The 24,816-nt window shown below is 37.0% G+C and overlaps 1 protein-coding gene across 1 annotated transcript in view; it reads left to right on the forward strand.

Annotated features, from left to right (window-relative positions):
* The window catches only part of STK38 (serine/threonine kinase 38), a gene marked incomplete at both ends in the record, with an annotated part of 30,770 nt that overhangs the window by 2,052 nt on the left and 3,902 nt on the right, over positions 1-24,816 (forward strand). The window contains 7 exons of the mRNA XM_084228428.1: positions 5,947-5,998; positions 6,847-6,969; positions 8,800-8,883; positions 12,370-12,493; positions 14,697-14,851; positions 17,967-18,069; positions 18,888-18,949. Of these exons, the coding sequence (XP_084084554.1) occupies positions 5,947-5,998; positions 6,847-6,969; positions 8,800-8,883; positions 12,370-12,493; positions 14,697-14,851; positions 17,967-18,069; positions 18,888-18,949 (703 nt within the window). The remainder of the gene's footprint in view (positions 1-5,946; positions 5,999-6,846; positions 6,970-8,799; positions 8,884-12,369; positions 12,494-14,696; positions 14,852-17,966; positions 18,070-18,887; positions 18,950-24,816) is intronic.

Raw genomic sequence — 24,816 nt, forward strand, 5'->3', positions numbered from 1 at the left:
AATGTGTTTTTTTGCAATTTGTTTATTTTCCTTTGGGAGGTGTTTGTCGAATTTTTTTTTGACAATTGAGTTATAGAGTTTCTTTATATATCCCAGATACCAGTGGTTTGTCATATATATGTTTTACAAATAGTTTATCTTCGACTGTGGCGTTCCTGTTCATTTTCTTAACAATGTGTTTAGATGAGCATAAGTTTTAAATTTTGTTGAAATTAATTTGGCATCTTTTTCTTTTATAGTTATTACATTCTGTGACTTCTCAGAAGCCTTTACCTACCTCAAAGTTATAAGATATACTTCTATTTTTTTTTCTGGACGTTTCATACATTGAGTTTTCACATTTAGTCCTATGATTCATCTTGAAGTAGAAAGTGTGTGTGGTGTGAGGTAGGCTTTGAAATTTTTTCTTTTTTTATGGATATTCAATTATTTCAGTAGCATTTGTTGCAAAGACTTTCTTTTTCCCCATTAAATAAAAGTGCATTGGCACTTTTATAAAAAGTAAAATGGCATGTTAAGGTGTATGTATCTATTCCTGTTCTGTTTTATTGATCTATTCGCTTATCAGTATCATAATACCTTAATTACTTGATAGCTTTGTGATAAGTTCTGAAGTCAGGTAATAAGTCCTCAGCTTTGTTCTTTTTTTTTTTAAATTTCCAAGATTGCCTTGGATATTATATGTTCTTTGCATTTCCATATGAATTTTAAAATCAGCTTGTCAGTTTTTATAGAAAAACCTGATGGAGGTATGATTGTAATCTGTAGATTGTGGAGAATTATAATAATATTGAATCTGCTGCTTCAGGCATATGAGTTATTTCTCCATTTTGTTAGATTTTTCTTTAATTTTTCTCAGCATTGTTTTATAGTTTTTAATGTGGATGTCTTACATGTTTTTTGTGAACATATTCCTAGTAATTTGGTTTTCTTTATGTTATTACAAATGGATATTTGAAATGTCATTTTCCAGTTTTCTCCCAGCATCTAGAACTATAACTGAATTTTGCATGTTTATTTTATATCCTGTGACTTGCTAATTTATTTAGTCTAGTAGCTTTTTTATAGATCCTTAGGATCTTCTATTCCTAGAGATAAAGTCTATATAAACAATCATATATTCAAGTAGAGAGTTTTATAAGTGATGGGAGCATACATCTTTGTTCTGTTCCTGATTTAAGGGGGGGAAAACACTATTTCATAGTTATGTTAGTTGTAAGTTTTTTTTCCCCATGTACATGTCATTTACAGGTTGGGAAAGTTTCTTTTGTTCCTGTTTGAGAGCTATCATCATGAATAAATATTGAATTTTGTCAAATGCTTTTTCTGCTTCTTTCAAGTGATCATAGTGTTTTCCTCCTTTATGCTTTTTCAGTGGTGTATTATGTGAACTGATTTTTCAATTAAACTAACCTTGCATTCCTGGGGTAAAATCTCTTGGTTGTAATGTATTATTTTTTTGTATGTTGCAGAATTTGATATGCCAATATTTTGATAGGATTTTTGTAGCCACATTTTTAATGAGGATGTAAATTATGATTTACATGGGCTATATGATTTGATAAAAATATACAGATCTGTATTTGAAATGACAAAAATTTTTTATAACTGGTTGTGACAAGCTACTATTCCCTGAAACAGACAAGTACCTACACATGATCCTAGGTAAAGATCAAGGGGAATTTGAATATAAATTTTCACAGAATGTCTCTAGGCCTGTGAAGACTGTTGGAGAGTTATTTTCAATGCAGCCACTCTCTTGAAACTGGAGCGTCTGGTGGTGTAGTTACAAATGTTTATGAGTTCTCATTAAATTACTTGTTTCATTTGATGTTAGTGTTGTTTTTTAATCCTACTGACTCTGCCCTGTAGTTCATCATTGAGGTATATCACTTTCTCCAGGAACAAGTTGTTGCATGAAATTATTAATACTATTTATAGGTGCTGCTTTTTGATTTACACTGAAGTTGCATCCAAATATGGATTGAAATCAGTGCTTTTTTTCTGTCTTAGATTCCTAAGATGGAAAGGCCCTCTAAAAGGGACTTTGGTGGTTTTACTTTTCTCAAAAGTCAAATTAATCAAAAGTAAGAAGAGCATGTTTAAGGGGTTGTTTGTTTTTGATAATTTTTGTTATCAAATCCTGTTTCATTTTTTAAAAGAAGATACTTTGAGCTTTACAGAATCACTTTTCCTTGCTAATCTTTGTAGTTTTGTGATCTCTTTTTTGGAAATGAGTTGATATTTGGTTTTGTGTTTGCTGGTACAGTTTGGGAAACCTATTTTAGGTTTTATTGCTAGAAAAATTTAAAAGTTGAAAGAAGACAATGATTGGTAGGTAATACCTCTGTAGTAAGAAAAGTTAGAACTGTCAGAAGCAAATTTCCAAGTTTTTTGATGTTTATGGGGGAAAACATCATAGAACCTTGCTAAATACATAGCTTTAATGATATAATTGATGATAAAGAAATGTTTTTATTATGACTGGCTAATACTATATGATGAGGGGTTTGAAATAAGTATTGGGCTAGTAATTTTGAGAACAAATTGTAGTACAAATTCTCATTTTGTTTTTTGTCTGTCTTGTTTGGATGCCTTTAAAATTGCTAGGGTCCTTACTGCAGAGGATTCAGATTCAATGTCTGCCTTCAAAAGAATTTACCATCTCTTGGGAAATGGGTTCATGGAGTGCCTTGTTTGGATGGAGTTGGGTGTGGCCTCTTAAGTGTGAAAATAGTCTCCTCCTCTCCCAGGGTTGGTTGGGACTTTGGAGTTGAGCACATTGGCATGGCTTTCCCAAAGCTGGAGTGGAGTGTTGGTTAACCTGGAACTGCAACCAGAAACATGCCAGAGAAGGGGCCTGCTTTTCTCTTTCGTTATGATCATTTTTTTTAACACACACACATAGATTGAAACATCCATATGATGACCCTCTTGTCTCCCATGTAGTCATCCCTGTGATTCAGTAGTTATCAAGACTTTGCTAAATGTGCTTCATCTATTCCATTTTATTTTTTCTTGCCACTGTTTTACAGCAGATTCCAAATAGCTGCCATTTCATTCCTTTGAACTTTAATATGGCCTTTTTCTTACATAATCACAATAACACTATGAGTCTGACAAGTTAATAGTATTTCACTAGTGTGCCACAGAGGATATCACACGTAAGGATCATTTCAGGCTGTGTGTATCATTTTTAGTGCCCTCGAGGTTTTTGATAATTTGATCCCAGTAAATCATTACCGTGGATCATTCTGTATGATAGGTGTTTTCTGGATAGGGTCTCTATTGAAAGGATATGATTGTGTTCAAGGAATTGAGTTTGATATTTACTCTCAGGCAGGTATTCTACTGATGCCAATTTAATTACACTTGCAATAAAGCTGTGGAAACTTTGCAGTTTGAATTTAGATTGATTGATTTTATTCGAGACTGAAAGTTTTATGAATCAGGATGTGAATTTAGATTTAAAATAAATTGTAAGGAGGGCCTCCCCGGTGGCGCAGCGGTTGAGCGCTGGGTTGTGTAGCTGCCCGCAGCCTCTGCAGCGCCAGTTCGATTCCCGGCTGCTCCCTGGCCACCGGAGGAGGGTCCCACATGGCGCACAGACCTCTCCTGCCCGCTGCTCCCCTCAGCAGTGTACTTCGGTGCTTCTGCCTGCTCTGCTCCCCGCTCTGGCTCTGGTGAATTCTCTCACCCTCCCGCACTTCTGACTGTACCCAGTGCCTGTATAAATAAATAAATAAATCTTTTTAAAAAAAAAAAATAAATAAATTGTAAGGAGCGGTGTCCGTGATATGTGTTGTGCACTAGCACATTGGACTTATTGCCCAGTTTGATGTGGTCATTCAAAACACACAGAGTTAGAAGGTATGATGGTGCTTGGTACTCAAGGCCTAGAAGGGACCATCTGTAGTTCAGTTCTTACTGATCTTGCCATGATGTTACATTACTCTTCCTTACTTCCTCTTCAGTCACTGAAATAGAATGAATTTGCACTCCTGAAACTACCAACAACTTCTATATCAATAGTAAGCCTTCTCCCTCCAATACATGTACACACATCGATGCATATTCCAAAAGGCTCTGGAAACTAGAAGGAGGGAAGTAGACACATTGGGAGCCATGTAGATGCTTCCTTTTTTCCCCATCAGGGTCAGAGTAGGTCTTTCCACTTCCTGAGAATTTAGACATATATCTTCCCATGTTCCTCTCTGTGCTTCCTGTCTTGGTTAGTGGCGTCATTATCCTCCTGTACAAGAAATTCTGGGACTTTTCCCATGACTCCTTCTGCTAGTTGCTCATAGTTGCAATAACTCTGTTCACTTCATCCTAATTTTGCAGCCCTAGCTCCAGATCTTTACTGTACATCTGAATCATTGCAATAACTTTCACTTTGTCTCGGTCTTTGTTAGTGACTTGCCTTGTCAGTCCTTCAACTCTGCATCTGCACCACTCCTGTGCATGCCCTTTGTTAGGTACAGACTAAGGGCTGGTCTTCTCTTAGTGTGGCGTTTGAAGTGCTGCGTGTCTCAGCCTACCTGTACTGCTTCCTGCACCCCTGCTTTTATTCTATCTAGCCCTGCTCACCTTGCCTGTTATCTGCGATGTTGCTAAGTGATGAAGGGGCGATCCAGACCATGTAATTTCATTAATTTCTGCTGAAAAAATAAAGGTTGTGTGGAATTGCTTGTAAGAAGTTTTACTTGTTTATTTTAGTTGTATCAAATTTGGTTGCATCAGACAGGCGGTTCTATTATCCGCAGATGTGGTTTCTCAAGTTCAGCACTCTTGAGTATTCAGTGTCTTAGGTTTTGATAGTAGCGCCACTCTTACTTAGTGATCATTACACTACCTTCCTCACCCCTTGAATCTCCAAATTCTGCCTTTACCTTTATGTTTTTTACTCTTTGCTTATGGCAGGGAGAAGAGGAAGAGGTGAAAATAAAGGAAGTAAATTTCAGTAAGGGAGACGGAGCAAAACACCCTGATATACTAGGTTATCAAACACCAGCTGTTTTGTGGTTTGTTAAGGAGGAAATACCACTACCCCTCCCCCCCAAAAATGAGAAAGAATTTGTCATTTCAAAATACAATTGTTTGTTGCATTCACATCTTATACAATCTTTTTTCAAAATGTAGAACTAACAAAGGGTGGGAATCTTTTCATATATGTTGGTAACTGTAATTTGTGTCTTTAGGCACTTTGAGTTTCACCTGTTTCATCATTTAAAAAAAGGTTTGTATCGGGCATCCCTGGTGGCCTAAGGGTTAAGTCTCAGCACTACTACCACACAGGCCCTCCTGTGGCAAACCCACCTGAGTTCCATCCCCAGTCAGGGAGCTAACTCACATAAGGTGCAGCAGACCTCTCCTGTCTCTCCCGCTGCTCGCCTTAGCAGCGTATTTCAGTTTTGCTCTCCACTTTGTCTCTGGTGAATCCTTTCATCCCCCGCACCTCTGGCCTACACCCCAGGTATTTTTTTTTGTTTGTTTGTTTGTTTTTAATGTGTTTTGGAAGCATTCTGAGGATTCTTTTTATTTTTTTTTAAAAGATTTATTTATGCATGCAAGAGCTGGGGTACAGGCCAAAGATGCGGGGGGTGAGAAGATTCACCAGAGACAGAGTGGGGAACAGAACAGGCAGATTGACCGAAGTACACTGCTGAGGGGAGAAGCGGGTGAGTCAGGAGAGGTCTGCTGCGCCATGTAGGTTGCTCCCTGGCCGACCAGGGGATCAAACTCATGCTGCAGAGGCTGTGGACTGCTTCATAGGTTGCGTCTTAACCCCTTGCACCACCAGGGAGGCCCCATACCCCAGTTCTTATAAGCAAAAATAAAATAAAAATCTTACAATAAAGAAATAATTCTTTTTTTGAAAAAAGATTTATACAGATGTTTCAGAAAGTTGTCATTCAAATGCTATTTCACATGCTTTATTTTTAGACAAAAGAAATTAGAAAAAGTGATGGAAGAAGAAGGCCTAAAAGATGAAGAGGTAATACTGGACATTTTTTTCCCCTTGAAATTAGCATGGAAGATGATTCCTTGTGTAGCAAGTGTTAACCTTGGTGCATGAGGGAAGGGTTTTGGCTCAACAGGGGCTTATGGGGACTGGAACACTTCTGGATTTAGATGTTTCAGAGGGAGAAGAGTACCAGAAGGGAGAGGAAGACTTTTCTAGGCATAATTATGATTTATTAGATTTAGAATTCTAAAAAAAGGAAGGGTTAAAATCAAGTGAAGATTTTAAAAAAGCAAACATACTTAGAGAACTCACTAAAAGATCTCCATAGCAGTGGGGCAAATTTCCTCTCAAATTTGCCTTACTCTCAAGCCCATTCCCATAGATGTGGTTGGAGAAAAATACAGTTAACAAGGAACTATGTAAGGAACTGAAATGGCAGTGGAACACTTTGAAAATAGGAATGAATCACAGCACCCAGGAAAATGGTGAAAACCACCTAGGACTTACAGGAATATTAGAGCATAAAATGAACTGCAATGTGTAAAAATGCAGAGGGAAATTAAAAAAAAATTTAATTTTATATAAAAAAGATTAAAGGAAAATGTTAATTGTCTTTCCTTCATTAGGAAAGCTAGAATCAGGGATTGTTGAAGTAGGTTAGTTAGAGTCCTCAAAGCAGGTGCCCATCAGTCTGTTCAGGCTGAGGAAGGAAAGAGTAACCTCCAAAGACTGCTGCTGTGGTGATGTAATGTGTGAAAAGAGTAGTGTGGTATAGCCCTACTTTCCAGATGGGTGGAATCACAAATGCAACTTTGTTGCAGAGTTACAGAATTTCAGCTCCTCCCCTTTTCAACCTTTCCCCTTTATTTCAACATTAGAAACGACTCAGGAGATCAGCACATGCTCGGAAGGAAACAGAATTTCTTCGTTTGAAGAGAACAAGACTTGGATTGGAAGATTTTGAGTCCTTGAAAGTAATAGGCAGAGGAGCATTTGGTGAGGTAAATATTACTTAACAAATACAAAAATACCACAGGACTTTGACGCTTCTAACATATCATGAACTCATGATAGTTGATATAACTGAAATATGGGGCAGTTGGGTCAAGTGTGCCAGCTCCGTATCTTAACTGTCCTCTCTATCTTATCTGCCCTCCTCTCTTTCTTCACCCTGCACAATCCCAGGTCTCTGTTTTGCGAGAGAAGAGTTTGATGCTTTAAGTTATTGATCTGGAGGGAGAGTTGAAAGGGAGAAGGAAATCAGTATTTATTATTCACTGAGTCTTCTTTCCTATAATGATGAGTGTAAGAGTGTAACTCATTTTATAGGTGATGAAACTAGACTCAGAGGGGTGTGTAATATTCACTGTCACACAGCCATTGAGCAGTGGTATCAGAAGTTGGACCCTGGTCTAACTTTCCCCACTCCTGCCTCTCAGAAGCAAACTAGCAACAAATCTCCATCCTTTATTTCATCTTGTCATGTTGGCTTAAAAGCTTAAAAAAGATGGGAGACAAGTTAAAGAATTTTAGAAATTTATAAAAATGAGTGGTAGAGTTTTGAAAGCATTTAAAACTTTGTCCCAGCTAGTCATGCAAATGTATCTCTGTTGGTCACAAGATATCAGATCTGTTGGGAAAGGTTTGACTGAGCCTATGCAAGGTCATCCTGTTAATGGGAATACCCAAAGTGGATGACCTATTGATAAAATCATTTTATTATCTTTGTGTAAAAGGAGCTGCATATTATCAAGAACCAGTACCTCAGGGAAGTGATGGTACATAGTTAAGGTAATAGGTTAAATTGATCACTCGGTGTTCAGAATCCCTGTTGACCAATTGAGAGGGAAAGCTACAGTAAAGAGCTTTGTGTTCAGTGAGGAAGGGAAGTGGAACTAAATCAGGAAAAACAGGAAGAAAGGTGGAGGGAGAAAGGACATCTTGTTCAAAAGGAGGAGGAAATGTACGGAATTGATAGGAAGTTTTTCTTTAGATTTGTAGACCATTAGTTTTCTTTTCCTCATAAAATTCTCTCTTCTCTTTAAAAACATTGGAAAATTAAAAAAGAAACTACATAGAATCCCGTTTCCCTAATTGAAACATTTTGGGTTTTTTTCCTTTCAGACGTTTTTCTTGTTTTAGGAGCTTTTGCTGTTGCTTTAAATGTTGTTGTGATCATTTACGTGGTTTTCTGAACATGTTACAGAGCAACCCCGATATAAAATGGGTTGCCTGACTGTGGGTCCTCATCTGTTCTGCTGACCTGGAATCCCAATGACCCACCGAGCTGGTGAAAAACCACGCGCTGTGAGGCCAAGAGAGCGACACCCCGGACATGTGGCCCATTAAATACTCAAACAGAACATCTGGCTGCTTAACTTCCCCCTCAGATCCTCGCAGCCCTCCCTTCTGTGATCATGGGATTTGTAGTTTCCAGTGTCTTGATCGAGTGGGGGTGGAGTCCACAAGTTCTGTATGGAGTTTGCTGTAGACATCCTTTCCCCCTAACAAACAGACTGGGTGGCATGTGCCAGAAGTTTAATGAGGCTTCAAGTTAGAAAGTGAGGGTTTTAAATTAGATGGTTTTGTTTAACGAGGGAGCCAGAGCTGTTCAGAGGTAGAAATATTTGAGGATATTCCCAGTGCTGACTTCACTGTGTGTAGTATATCCATTTTGGTACAATGAAACATTTTTTTCTGCACCCTTATTGCTAGTTGCTTATATTAAAAATTTAATACATTTTCAGTTTAATTATTATTCCTTATAACACATGCAAGCATTAGCTGGGCATTGAGAACTCTTGATTTGGCACTTCTTTTATAACTTTTAGGTGCGGCTGGTACAGAAGAAAGACACAGGGCACGTGTATGCAATGAAAATACTCCGCAAAGCAGATATGCTTGAGAAAGAGCAGGTAAAGCCCAATAGTAGTGGTGCTTTTTGTCTCCTAAAATGATCCTTTTTGTTTAATTAAAATGCATGTTCTTATCATTGTCTTTTTTTTTGTTATGTGTATAGATAATATTTTCTTTAACCAAAAAAGGAGTTATATATGTTGTAAAAGTACAAATAATGCCAACACATTATGTGCAGTCTTTAAAATTGAAAATCTAGTAGAGCTGCACCTGCTATTTGTGTTTCCCAGTTGAGCCTAATATGTCTTTGTCAGGAGGAGCCCTTTTTTTTGAGATCATATTTGCTATGGTAGCATGGAACTTCTTGAATGCTGAGAGATAGAAATTGTATCTGCACCTTGGAATTGAGGCCTAGGAATTAGAATTTGGAATTTAAACTGTGTGTTAATATACTTCATTCTGTACACTTAAACCAAAGTTGGGTCTTCTGAGTAACTCATTACTGCCTAAGGAAACCAGTGTTCCAATTTCTAAATATATTTGAAAAAAATATAATGCAGATTCTCCTTCAGTGATTAAGAACACTTTCTAAAACCTAAACACTTTGTAAATAGATTTATAAGATACATAAGTACTTTATGCAAAATAAGTAGGGTTTAAAATATTAGACAGTGTATTAAAATCACAAATGCAGACTTTCTAGAAATCTAGTTTGAGCCGGTTGCTTAAGAACAGATTATAGTTGGTGATGACTGCACATACCCTATAAACGGTCAGATGCTACAGAAGGACCAAGGAGACCCCTTGACTAGGATAGAACCCAAGAGCAGGGGTGGACCTGGCTCTATACCCAATCCTTTCTAACTCAGGTATAATCATTGAAGCTTCTCTGCCTTTCATTTGAGTGCCACCTCAGAATTTTGAATTTTAATTTTCTCCTTAATTATCATGTTACCTGGAAACTTTAGGCTCCCAGGAATTTTGGGGTGAGAGTATCAAACACCCTGGCAGTAACTCTTCAGGCTCTATAGTTTATACTAACACTGATTTTATTAAACCTGCACAACTGTCCAATTTATGTATTACCTGAAAATTAGTGTGTGGTATGGGGGTGTAAGCACTAAAAGAGTTTCAGTTAATTTTGAGAAAATATAAAGCTCTATGATTAGTCAGTATACTTTGCATTTTACAAATAAATCTTATTTTTACAAAACATATATCTTTTAGCTTTACCCAAGTCTCAGAATCTATCAAATAATGATCATTCAGAGTAAAATTGTACAGAGAAGTACACATGATTTTCAAAGTTATTAATCCTTTGTGGCATGTGCCTGTTGCCCAGCATGGTAGTGGAGGACATTCTCTCAGATAGTGAATCAATTAAAATTTTTTTTCTACATAAAAGTAAAGGAATTGTCTGTTGGAGTCAGGATTTTAGATGGCACACTGACTTAATTGTTAGCTCACATTGTTGACTCAGTTCCCTAGTTTTGATCTTAGTTGGGTTCAGTGAATGTTTCTGGCCACAGATTCCACCTGGGCTGACCATCTTAGAGAAGTATGTAGTATGTTTATGCTGGGTGAGAGGCAGTAGATCAGTGAAAATACATCATTTTTGGCTAGGACTGAAAATATTTACAGTCAGAGTCCAACTTTATGTAGGTATAGTTAGCTTATCCTGAGGGAAAGTTGTTCTTTGTTTGCCTTTACTAAACTGGGGAGGAATTAAAACCACCCAATGGCAGTTCAAGTTGTCCTTCTGTCCAATAGGATGGAAATTTCTGCTACCTGGAAAATAAGTTTTAAAAGATAAGAGACCATCACTTAGTTTGTTTGTCCTGTTTCTCTTCCATGCAAAAGGAAAACCTCTACTCGTGATGCCAGTACAGTGGTTGGATGAGACAAAAATTGACTTTTATCTCTGCTCTTCTAGTGCTTAGGGTAGCAACTAGCATGTAATTCCCACCCCATTAAATATTTATGGAACAAGGAAAAGGGAGCCTTTGGTGTGAATTGCACCACTGGCTCTTCCTTCCCTTGCCCTTTATTCACCTGACTCCACTCTTAGATCTCAACATTCCTAACTGTTGTTTCAGTCCCAGGAGAGAAGGGCAAGTTGTATTCATAGAGACTGTAGCTTTCCATTTGACAAACAGAAAATGTTGCAGTCATTATTCTGTCCTTCAAGGTGAGTGACAAGTGGTAATAGTAATGCCTCCCCTTTATTTGGCTTCCTGAAGCAGGTAAAAGCCTTAGCGGGAGCCCGGGGAAGCAGAGGCAGCTGAAGACTGCCTTGTACACTTGTACTGCCTTCAGCAAGTGTCACTGATGTTTCTAAAAGTTTTGCTTCTGTATTAAAGCTGAGTAAAGGGAGATGCTTTACTTACTTGGCTTCTTCATGATTTCATAACATGAAATCATCACCTCTATCTTCCATCTTCCCCACCCTCATATCTTAAGTATAATTGTAAAACTATAAGTTTTCTGCAACATCAAAGCTATTAAAATTTTTTCCAAAGAAGCTATTAAAATTTTTTGTAGAGACTGGATGAGGATGTAAACTCAGATGTCTTTAGACCCCCTGGGAGTTAGCATAGACAACTGAGATAGATGTCCAAATGGAAGGGATGTCCAAATAGAAGGGAGACTGCCTGGCTCTGCTAAAGATAGTCCTATAAAACAAACGAGAGTACAGAACATTGTCTCAAACAGAAAACAGTGGCTGAGTTTGCCCAGAGAAGTGCTAGCTATCTCATGAGCCTTGACGCGTCTTGCCCTTCAACATATTCTAGAACTCAAGCCCTATAGCATGCTGAGATCAAGAGCTGGGCTTCCGAAAGATGATTGGGACAGGATTTGGTAATATGTAGCCATGTTTTGATTACTGTTAACGTATTTAAAGTAAATAAGGTAAATTTGATAAACATTATTTTATTGAAGTAATTCTACCTGTTCTCCCAAACCTTTAAGGAACTTGGTCCCCTAAGCTAGACATTTCAATACAAGTAGAATGTTAGAAATTCATAAAATTTGAAACTATAACTTTTCTTAGTATAACTTTTTTTATATTTCAATTCTGTAAGAATTGATTGAGCAGTTACTTTGTGCACAGCAGTGACTAAATGCTGTGGCATCATGTTCCAGAATTTTAACCAGGACATTGTCACTACAGATACCATTGCAGACCTGAGGCAGGACTGTTCAGATAGCCTCATCTTGGGGACTTTATCACACAGGATTATTGTAACAAAAAGATATGCAAAACAATGGTAATTTTAACTAATCAGCGTTTCAGTTGATAACACTGTTAAAGTTGTAAATTCATTCATTTTGCCATTTTTAAAGCCTTTCATCACTCAAGTTTTCATCACCAAATACCTTCAAGTCAAATGTCATTTTGAATTAGTGTGGTTGCCTAAGTATAAATTAAATTGTTTGCATCATTACAATTTAATACTCAAAACAGTATTTAAATTGTTTAAACAGATATACAATCTAATAAAGCAGAGCAAAGCTTGTCATTAATCAAATGCATATACCTCCAGGTTGGCCACATTCGTGCGGAGCGTGACATTCTAGTGGAGGCAGACAGTTTGTGGGTTGTGAAAATGTTCTATAGTTTTCAGGATAAGCTAAACCTCTACCTAATCATGGAGTTCCTGCCTGGAGGTAATTACTTGAAGATGAAAGGTTATTTTTCCTTTTTGTTCTGTGGTTTCTCTCACATCAATTAACCCTTCTTTCTACTTTTAATTGTGCTCACAAAGTTGCTTTCTATATCTTTTTTAGGTCTATAAAGGAGGTCAGTAACCTGTCTTGTGCTGGGGTGCCTTTCTGCAATTCTTAGTGCCATAAAAGTAACCTTCTCATTCATTCTCATGATTTTAGATGGACATTTTTTTCTTTCTTTTCTTTTTCTTTTCAAGTACATAGGAATAAACTAGGGTTTCTGCTTGCTCTCCTGTCAGTGGGAATCATGTATAATCAGTTACCCAAGTGACAAATTTGAAGCTATAACATTCTTTGCTTCAACTTTTTTTGTTTCTTTAACTTCCATTAATATAGTGACTTTCTCATTACTTCTGTTAGTAGTCAGAATCAATTTTTCATTTCTGAGATTTCTGGTTTTATATAACTCAGCATGCACATCTCCTGAGACAGCTCCAACGTAGACCCAGAACAGAACATACCATCTGTTTTGGAGAACACAGTCTGTTTCCCTGTGAGCATGTGAATGATGGGCACACTGATGGGAAAAGAATAAAACGTTTTCTTTTTTGGTTCTATAGTAAGGCAAATATAATTGTGCCATATTATTTTGATCTTGTGACAACCTTTAGTTTAGATTTAGGGTCATCAATAATTTTTCATTAATGAAGGTTAGAAAAGAGTCTGTCGGGCAGAATGAAGAAAAACTTTTTAACATTTAGATGCCAATTCTTAAATAGGAGTAAGAACCAGCTCAGCCACCAGCCCCTTGACGTGTGTCTCCTTAAGCCTTACCTGCGCCATCTTCCATAGCTTCTCATGTCTCCTGGACCCTGCCCTTTGCACTTGGTGGAGCTGGCCTGCAGAACCATAGACCATCTGGCCTGAGCTCTCTGATCATCTGGGCAAGCTCGCACAGGTGAGGCCACTGGCTGCTCTCCTGGGCCACAGAGTTAAGGCCACACAGCTACCCTAGAGCCGGCCTGCGTGCACTGCCCCCACGTCTGTGGTGTGGCTGCCAGGAGTGCTTAGATCTTATATCTCAATTCTTGGGTCAAAAAAAAATTTCAAATGGTTTAATTTTTGCCTGAGGGTAAAATAATTGTTTTTCTCCAAGAATACAACAGTTCTCCCAAAGTTATAAATGAAATGAAATTCAAAAAGCAGCATGATGCTTTATGAAAATCAGAGGTTTCTTTATCTTTTTCCTGTTTTCTAATGTAAGTGGCTTTATGTGAGTTCTCAACTGAATCTTTCCTGTTTCTCTTAGCTTTAAACTACTTATACATATTTTCTTTGCTTTGCTTTTGTCTTAACTGTTGAGTTAGGAATCAGATTTATTTTTTCCATTTTATGTTGTTGGTATTAAACAGATATAATTAAATTTAGCAGTTACCTTATAACTGCTAAAATATTGATACTATGTTGTAAAAGTTGCATAAAGCATATTGGTTTATATTTAAATACCTATAATAAAACCCTGGAGGAAAACACCCCACTGATTTTGAGAGGTATCAGTGTACACTTTTGGGATGCAGCTATTATACTTCCTAGTACATAGCATTTTCAGTTCCTTTTTAACTTTTGTTGACTAACACTTGCTACCTAAATCCCGTCTTTTTATTTGTTCTATGTTTTAGTGACTAGAAATTAGAGAACTTGCGCTCAACCGCTCAAAGCGTTTATGTTTTTGTTTGGCATTTCAGCCTCTGTGTAATAATGGCAGTATAACCTATGTGGAAGTGCCACTTGCCTCTAGATATAAAGAAGTTTGTAGATATTTGTGTAAAGTAGGTTCCCCCCCCAAGTCCAAAAAATTATCTTGAACAAATTTACTTGCAGTGTGAGAGAATGTCTTTTTCTCTCTAAAGCTCAGTAGTCAGAATCAGTTAACTTAGGTGACATATCTTTGTACTCCACGTTGTAAATTTTACCTTTTAAGTGTCAGAAACTGTTTACCATTTCTGCCCCAGTTGGCAGTGTGGGTCAGTCTCTGGAACACAGCAGAGGCCTGTTTAGCACTGCCCAATGGTGGCAGATAGGGACTCTATCTCTGAAAACTGGCGCTTACTCATGTGTTATTGGTTTGTGTGTGTGTGTGTGTATGTGTGTGTGTGTGTGTGTGTGTGTGTGTGGTTGCTGCTTTGTATCTTCTTATTTCCAGGGGACATGATGACTCTATTGATGAAAAAAGACACCCTGACAGAAGAGGAAACTCAGTTTTATATAGCAGAAACAGTATTAGCCATAGATTCCATTCATCAACTTGGATTCATCCACAGAGACATTAAACCAGACAACCTTCTCCTGGACAGCAAGGTACTGTGGGATCATGATCAGTGCGAATGTACCAATCTGAACAGCTTCTCCTTTGACACCTGCACCACTTGTTGTGATCACAGTAAGGGAGCTGTGGAGTTGTGAGCTTGTATATTTAAAAAAGCTTGTATCATTTAAAAAATGATGGAAAGTAAAGTTGATTAGGCTGGTTATTTTTTAATAAAGGTAAGGTTAGTCATCTTCTCTTAGCATATAATTAACTATTCTGATGCATACATGTTGAAAACCTCCCCATTAGGCAGCTTCATCAGTTAAGGAAGAACCCAGCCAAGAACCAGGAAGTAAGACAAAACAACAAATCTGTCACAAAGTTCAGGTTCCAAATCATTTTCCTTCTGCTTAGGAAAGAGTCTTGCTCAGCTCTGCTATGGCCTCTTTATCAGTATTTTCAGACATTTGAATGAGCTTCATTGTTTGGTTCTTAAGCTTACAACAAACCAGAAGAGGATACCCTGTGCTATTGGATTCTCTTCTGCCAGAGGACACCCTTTGGCAAATCTCTCTTCTGATTTCACTTTTCTTATCTATAAAATAAATATATTGATCCAGATAAGCACTTATGTCTCTTCCAGTTCTAAAATTCTAGGGTGTATTTTCCTTTACCCAGAATTGTTGTCTTGATTGAACTTTTCTTTTTACTAGAATAGTAAATTTAACTCCTAGGATGCTTTTCTTTCTTGTGTAAGCTTGATAACTTCTTTTGCTATCTGAAAAACCTCAAGTTTTGGTCTACTTGGGGTGGGAAGGTGTCAAATAATTTCTTTTGGTTAATAGTTTTTTTTTCTCTATTATGTGAATAATGTATATTCATAGTAGAAAATTTGAATAATACAGAGTATACGGAGTACTTATAATCTCATCACTCAAAGATAACCACTGTTGGGGCCTCTCTGGTGGTGCAAGGGGTTAAGCAACGCACTGTGAAGCAATCCGCAGCCTCTGCAGCACAAGTTCCCCGGCTGGCCAGGGAACAAACCCACATGGCGCAGCAGACCTCTCCTGTCTCGCCCGCTGCTCCCCTCAGCAGTGCATTTCAGTCAGTCTGCCTGTTCTGCTCCCCGCTCTGTTTCTGGTGAATCCTCTCACCCCCCATATCTCTGTACCCCAGCTCTTGTATGCATAAATAAATAAATCTTTTAAAAAAAAAGATAACCACTGTTTTGGTATTACAGCTTTAGTTCCTTTTCTGTTTATGTCAAAAATTTATATACAGTTGGTATCTTAAAAGAAAATAGCTTGATTTTCTGTTTTTAATGTGAATGAGAGTATGTTTCTATGTCATAAGTTCAGATACATTTTTAATATAGCATTGGCCCTACTTTGTGTGATCTTCAGTTCAGATACTCTGGTCCTGAACCCCAGGTACTTAGTTGTAACCTGTAGTCTATGCTCAGGTCCAGCAAACATCTTACAGGCCAAGAACTTGAGGATTCAATCTAGCTGGGCAGGAGTGGGGAACGCTGTGGATTTCCTTTCTACAATATGCCAGCCCCGACTTGTGGAAAAATGTTCTCACAAATGAGCTCATTTATGTGTTTAGCCATATAGAAAAAATTTCTGTTCTGTAGTCTCAGTGGCAGTAGAATTCCATGAAAATCTAGACTTGAGTAGCATTTCCTCTAGGTACTGTTTTTTAAAACATAATTCTCTCTCAGAGGTATACAGGTAAAACTGGGACTTATAAGAACTATAAATTAAACTCTGTTCCTTGGCTTGTAGAACAAGTTATTTGTGAATTTGAAAACAAAGATACCAGGTTCTTGGACTCAAAGTACTCCTTCTTTGGCAGTTTAATCTTGTTACACAAATATACACATACATATACATGACCAAACCTAATGGGATTTCTTTAAAAACAAACAATAAAACCCAACCCTCTGAATAGGATTGTACCCTATTGTACCTTGTGCCCTAGGAATTTTGAAATTTAAGGCCTGAGATTGTCCTGAAGGAAGGTGGTGTTGTCATGGGAAGGTAGTGGAGGTCACTGGGGCTCACACTTGGGCAGCATGGCTCCTCTTATTGTGTCACCTTGAATAGTGTAGACCCCTGAGCATCAGGAGTTTTGGGTTTTGCTTCCTTACCTACATAAAATTTCACCACCCCAAGAACATTTTTCTCTTCCTTAGGGCTAATTATATGCCAGGCACCATTTTAGGAAACTTACTTGCATTCATTCTCATCATTCCTACCAGGAAGATATCATCATTCCCATTTCCAAGTTCTGATCTGCAGGAAAATCAACCTGGTTTATTTTTAGTGTTGGTTCTGTCATTTCACCACAAGTCATGTATCATTCTGAGGTGTGGCTTAAGAGTTGCCAGTGAGACAACATATATAAAGCTTTGATGCCTGGCTCCCAGGAGGTATACATTTTCGTTGAAGAGAATGATAAAATCAGAGATGTACAATTGGGACACAGTATGGCAACCTTTGTCAAGAACTATGTAATCATGTTTCTTCCCTTTGCCTTTGGGAAAGTTCACTTCTTGGAATTTATCCTCATGAAATAATCCAGTTATCCTAATTGAAATAATTCAAGTAAATTTTCATTTATTCCATTTAGCAAACAGGTACAAAACCATCCTCTACCAAGTGTGGTTAGACAGGGAACAGACCCTCTCTGTCACAGGGCGCTCACAGTTCTCATCAGGTGAGAGCGGAGAATTGGAAATAGAGTAAACATTCAGTGTTAGAGAATGACTAGGCAAACAACGATGTACTAAGTCAATTGAATACATAGACATTAAAAGTGGGAATTTTGAAGACCTCATAAAAATTCAGAGGAATATTTGGTTGAGTTAAAGAATTGTAAAATTGTCTTTAGATGCTGGACAGATGCTATGTTTAAAAGCTTATTATTTGCGTGAAACAAGGATGATATGTAAGAATGAAAATACTTATTGGTATAATAGATTGCTGATCTTTCACAAATTTATTTGCAGTTATATCTTTCTCTGTAATAAAAGGAAAAGTGGTAGCATATTTTGGTCGTGGATCTGTAACAGACATTAAAAGGAGCTAAAGAAGATAATGTTCTGTTCCACATCTGTGAATGTTCATCCATCCATTACTTTGTTTTTCTTCCCCATAGGGCCATGTGAAACTTTCCGACTTTGGCCTTTGCACAGGACTGAAAAAAGCACACAGGACAGAATTTTACAGGAATCTGAACCACAGTCTCCCCAGTGACTTCAGTAAGTGTTCATAGTAGATTAGGCTTTTTTATCTCTTAACTGGGCCCAAAAGAGCTGTTCTTGTAGTAGTCAAAGTATACAGAACAGATTAGGAGATTCTGATAGCTTGCATCTTTAAGAATAAAAATAATCTTCCCAGGTTTACCATGATTTATGTTATGGTGAAGCAAGATGAGTGCACCAAGTTTAAGGCAGCTTCAATAAGAGCTTTCTTTGGACCTCTACTAAGGTTACTGAAGATAAATATGGGGCAGACTAGTAAAAATAGTAGAGGGAAAATTCCTGGGAACAATTTCGATTAGATTCATCCGGGGTGCTGCTTTCTGTCATGGCAGAAAGAAATTTATCTTAGAAGGATTACTTTTCTTGAGCACTGTCAAACCATTGAAACTGTATAGTAAAGCTAAAAGTTCTTTTAGAGAAGCTTATGTTAAATGATCTGTTATAATTTCAGAAGCCTCTGATTCCATACTATTTCCTACTCTTGGAAGTTTTTTAGATATTGTGAATGTTTTCGTCCTCTTTAAGGCCTTTGCTTCTAACCAGACTGGATTCCCTGTAATTCTGATTAAGGTCTGTCTGTGTCCATATTAGCTACATGAAAATGCTGTTTGCAAGTCTCATGTGTAATTCAAGATAATGCTTTAGAGCCTCTGATTTGGACTTACAGAATTTGTGGGAAATATGTTATCCAGAGTTATTGATGCATTGGCAGAAAAGCAGGACTTCAGAGTTCCAGGTGGCTTGAACCAGAGCCTAACAGAGGTAGTAAAACATTTCTCTCTAGACTTTGATTAGAACTTGTTTTCTCTCCTCAGCTTTCCAGAACATGAATTCCAAAAGGAAAGCAGAAACCTGGAAAAGAAATAGACGTCAGCTAGTAAGTAGTAATAGCTGTGACTTCTTAAATGCTACAAGCCACGTATGAATAAGTAAAAAAAAAATGTGCATGGATATGCATTGATTAGATGTTTGCAGCATTATCTCTTATTTTTAAGATGACCTTAAAAGAGCACTGTGATTATGTCAGGAGCACCCAAACTCATCTTTTGAAGGAGGGCAGATAATACTAGGTTTCGGTTGTGATATTTTCAATAGATGATTTCATTCTGATCTTTTACAAGTTGGTGACAGCCTCTTCCTTCCCTATTTTTTATGCTGGTAAAGGAGTTATATTTAAGCTGGAGTTCTCTCAAAATGAAACTATGTATACCTAACCAGAGTTTTAAGACACTGGTTCTCAAACTTAAAATTTGGATTCACTTAAGCAGGCCAAGACTACTCAATTCACCTACTCTGCCCTTTCAACTAATTTGTAATGGAAAAAAAAGATTTTGGTGATAGAATTTGGTGAGAAATTGAAGGAATGTGCTCATTATTAACTTTATAAATATTTGAATATGTACACATAACCCTGTGCCCCACAAGCTTAATAAGTACATTGTTGCATTTACCTTGACAGTATGTCAGAAATTACTTAAATAGTAAAAATTCACCAGAGAAATATTGTCTTCTAGGTAAACTTTCATTCTGATTTATTGATTCATATTTGTAATGCAGTGCACACATATCAGTTTCTAGTTTTTGGAAATTGACCAGATATCATCAAAAGTACTATATATTTAGGCATCACCACACACCCATAGCAAATGAAATTGAGGATTGTAAAGGTAATCTAGCAGTTGGTCATCAGAAAGCAAGAATACCAACAACAGAAAACTGACTAACTCAGAATGGTGACCATGCGCTTTTGTTATCTGGCACCGGTGGCGCCTGTACTTGTCTGTGTAGACAATAATATCTTGGCAACAATTATGCTTCTGCCAGACTGTTTAATAAATCCTGAATTAGTGTTCTCTGTAATATCTTTAATAACTCATGCAGTAAGACTAATATATGTATAATTGTTGACCAATAAATTAGTAAGTGGCTGTCACTCATGTGTGAACATGGAAGGCATATGACTGAGAAGAACAAAGGGCTGGCGTCTTATTTTTTATTTATTTAAGGGCCATTATGGGTCTCAGGCCATGCTTTGAGTATTAGAATTTTTATGTTAAACCTGGGTCCTGGAAGAGGCATTAACTTAAACCAAATACTTTTAGAGATTCAGTGAAAAAAATAGTCTTTGATTTATTTTTCTAATATTAATGGGAATTTTTTTTTTAAGTTTAGCATAGTCAGATCTTGGTTCTCCTTTTTTAAAGAATCTCTGTTGCTCTTTAAGTGTCTAAATTCTGTATGTGGTTGAGAAACTGTTTACCCAGCTTGTTGAGGGATAGGGAACAAATTTGGTTTCTCCATAGACCAGTAGATCGTAACCTTGGCTACACATCAGAATCACCTGGGAACCTTCAGAACATACTGATGTCTGCGTCCACTCCCAGAGATGCCTAACTCAGCTGGTCTGGGGTGTGTTGTCTAGGTTTCTGATTTTTGAAAGAACTCTGGGTCTTTCTATGTAGTGAAGGTTGAGACCTTCCATTGAAGAGCTTATTTCTTAGACAGTAGCACCTGCATTATTGGGAAATTGATTATTTACTTATGTTTTGGAAGGTGACAAAAAGTAAGGAATCCGTGTTGGTTTTTTTTTTTTCCTTTTTTTTAAAGCAAGCCAAGATTTAACCTTTGGCTACTGTACTATATTTGGGAGGTAGTTAAACTTAAATGATTTAAATTATCCTGAAAAGACAAACTTTATACTCTGACACATGCCAGAAGTTCATTTCAGATTCAGTAGGACTTATCAAACTTTAAGTTCTATAAGGAAGGAGATTTTACAATGTTAGTATTTAAAAAAAAAATTTTTTTTAATCTGCATACACTAAGACCCTCATGCTGTGATTAAGGTTCTTGCCTTTTTATCTGTAGTAGAGTTAGAAAAGTACTATGATCATCCCCATACTACCTCTTTTGATAACTTGAAGAAAATGATGCCACCTCTCAGTCTTCAAAAGGTCAATCTACCCCACGCGTTTGACCTTATAGGTGACCTCATTTCTCTTGTATCAAGCTGAAGGTTAATACTAGTTAATGCTTAATATAAATTTACTGCTCTAGGTTAAGACTAATATATATATACATATATATATATAAAATTGTTGACCAACATATTACTTTTCAAATCAGCAAAAAAGTAGAGACTTTCATTTCACTTGTTGGCTGCTTAAATCATATTGTAATGTTTTAAGTAGCTGTGTGGTCTTGGGTAATCTTAGGCATCAGTAACTGATTAGGAAATAGGTATGAGTCAGCTTCAAATTACTAAACCACAGAGGTAAGAGATGAAGTATATCTGGGTAGCCAACTTTGTCAGTTTATTTACTTTTTTTTAGTGTTAAATTTACAGAATTGATTAAATAAGAAATTGAATTGTTTCATTTCCCCTAAAATCCGAAAATGAAACCATAAGGTTAGGACACATCAAGTGTTTGAAATGATGTTAACAACCACCAAAATTCTTTAAGAGAGAAGATCTTATAAGTACTATAAGCCCCCCAACAGCAAAAGGAAAAAGAAGGGTGTAGATTTGAGGTATTAAAGACCTTGGAGTTGGAGGACACCGGGGATTGGATAAGAGACAGAGGTCTGGGCTGGGGGCCATCCCGGTTTAGAAATACCTGCTACCTGGTGTCACCAGTGTGGTGAAGTGAGAGTGAGCTCATATGGCATTCTAGTTCCCAGAGTGAGAACATTACTTTCTCTCATAGGCTTGAGCCTATTGCTGCCTATATTTTATAATTCTAAGCTTTTTTTTTTTTTTTTAAAACAGCTTAGTATCTTGAAAGGATTATTTTCCTGTAGCAATAAGTCTCTGGTTTTAACAAATACGGCTTCGGTGACATTCAGCTTTGCTGGACTATATCCTGTCCATAAATTGAAGAGTTTCTGTAGTTTCTTCACTGTTACAATTATAATAGAGTGAAAGCACCTCTGCTTCTTGGGGAGGGCCCAATCTATGTTTCAGGCTTTAAAGCTTACAAAACTGGCATTTATGTTATTTACTATGTATACTTTAAAAAAAACAATGTACAGTTATTCATATTGAAAAAAATGGATTCCTATCCTATACTACTGCACACAAAAATAAATTCAAGATGGAAAACAAAACTTTAAAAATTTTAGAAGAAAATATAAGGCAATATCCTTATGACCCTTGAAGTAAGGAGGATTTCTTAAATGAGATATAAGAAATATAAATTATAAAGGAAAAATTTAACTATTTGCTACTTTAATTTAAGAACAAAAAACAACTTCTGGAGATTGGAAGATGTAAACAAATGACAGGGCAATCCAATGGTTCAATTACTTTGAAATTATCTGATAGTTCATGTGCATACCCTAAATCCAGCAATTCTAGCCCTAGTCCTGTGCCCTGGAGAAACTCTTATGTAAATCAGGAGACATGTATAAAACAGGTTTCTTGCATTTTTTTGTAATAGCAACAAACTGAAATAACCCAGTATCCAGCCACAAGAAACTAGTTATATTCTGGAATAGAAACTAGTTATATTCTGAAAGTACAGTGACGTGTGACATCATGGATCAGTTTTATAAACAAAATGTTGAGAGGAAGAACCAAATATCTGAAGACTGCGTGTAGAATGTTACCATTTTAACAAAGCTCAAAGAGATCTCATTTAGAGATGTGGCATGATAGAATTTCTTTTTAAAAGCAGAGGAGCTTGCCCACAGGCCTTTCCTTTCTTGTTTCGGCCTGGCAGCTGGGTCCCCGCAAAGAAGGGTGGTGAGAAGGAGCTGGGCTGGCCTGCCGTCACCAAGGTCGTTCCTGGAGAACTCCCCATGACATTCACAGGCATGTCCATGGAGTGGGCGTCAGGGCCAAGCACTAGAGGAGACATGGGAATGTGCAATGAGAAAACAGAGACTCCACCGTGGACACTGCCACCGGGCTCAGCAACACTGTGGGCCACGGGAGGCCTGTCCCTCAGTACCGTGTGCCATTGTCCTGAGTGAGGGTGGAGTCACCGAGCCAGCTGTGCACACAGGTTACCTATGTGCCTGTCACAGCTTTCAAAAATCTACAGTCAATGTGGATGAGAACTAACCCCTTATTATCAAATAAAATTATAAAACTGCAAAAAATAAAAGCAGAGGAATGGTAAATATAAAATTGAGCATGGGAGCTCAGAGGATCACACATTTGGTTTGAGTGACACTGGTAATTTGGTTCTTCAGTTGAACTCATGGGTATTCATTTTTATTATATTTCATTATCTGATAATTACATATTTTTGGTATGTGACTATTACATCATTTTTAAAACCATAATAAAAATGATAAGCATCAGGCTGGGAGAAGATATAGTATATAAAACTATAAAAGATTAATATTCTGAATTGGGATTAATGTCCTGCTGGCGTAAGGAATTCTAGCAAGTCAAAAAGAAAAAAGACATGACTAAAAAAAATAATGGCAAAGCATCAGAGCAAAAATTCACAGGTAAAAAGACCCAAGTGGCTAGCTTATGAACATGTCCTCACCCTTACTAGAAAGAAGAGAACTATAAAGTAAAATAACAGCAAGATTCTATTCCATATTCTTTAGATTGGTAAAAATTGAAAAAAAAAAAAAAAGGTGACATGTGGAACACCAGAAGCTCCTTCCTATTGCTGGAGTTTAAGTAGATTTAACCATTTTGGAGAACAAGTGGAAAATGTCCAATTAATTGAACAGGTTCATAACTCAGGACCCAGAGATACTACTTCTATATATACTTGGGAAATATTGGCCCCAGTGCCCAAGATGTGGTACAGAAATATTTATTCAGTTGTTATTTGTCACAGTAAAACATTGGAAGCAACATTAGTGTACATTGACAGGTGAATGACTAAGAAACATTGTGACATTTGTATAAGTGATAGTATCCAGCGGTGAAATGAGTCAGCTAGAGCTACAGGAATAAATCTCAAAATCATAATGTTGAGTTAAAAAAAACAATTTTTAGTATTGTGGGATAGTGTCGTATATACTGTGAAACCGTTCATTTCATTAATATACAAGAAGTAAGATTATTTCATGTCTGCAAATATTTCTACAAGCATAGCATGGCAAAGTCAAGGTAATTTTGACCTCAGTGGGAAGGTAGGGACTGATTGATGCAAATGTGGTATCTGTAGTTTCATTTCTTTTAAAAAGGTGCATCATTTGAGACAAATATAGCAGATTATGAACCTATATTTAATTTGAGTAATGGGTACATGTGTATTTAGTGTCTGTGCTTTGTTTCCTATATGTCTATAATATTTCATAATATTTTTAAAAGACTATACAACTATAATTTTTAATTTTGAAATTTATAACTTTTAGATAGAGCCTTCCATATAGTAAGCCCTCAAATGCTGAACACAGTGGAGGACCTTGTGTTTCCCTAGTGTTGCAGTCCTGGGATACAAGATAGATTACTTAAATTTAGAAAATACTCCTCTAAGAACTATCTACATAATTGGTTGACTTTGGTAATTGGACATTTAAATATTTTTGATATGCAGGGTATAACTTTCTTTTGATCATAAAGCTTTCTTTTATGATATCCTCAAATCAAAGAATAAATATGATGGAAAGTATGATGATAGAGCAAGATATTTAATTTTCAGACTGGCTTCTACTGCTTAATTAGTTCTGAGATCTTGGACAAAGTTGAGCTAATAAAGTTCTCTTTGCTGAGTTTTGTGAGAGTTAAATAAAGAATCACAGAGCCTGATACTGGGGGTGTTCAGTAAAGTA

This window comes from Talpa europaea (assembly GCF_964194135.1).
Source record: "Talpa europaea genome assembly, chromosome: 2".
NCBI lineage: Eukaryota > Metazoa > Chordata > Mammalia > Eulipotyphla > Talpidae > Talpa > Talpa europaea.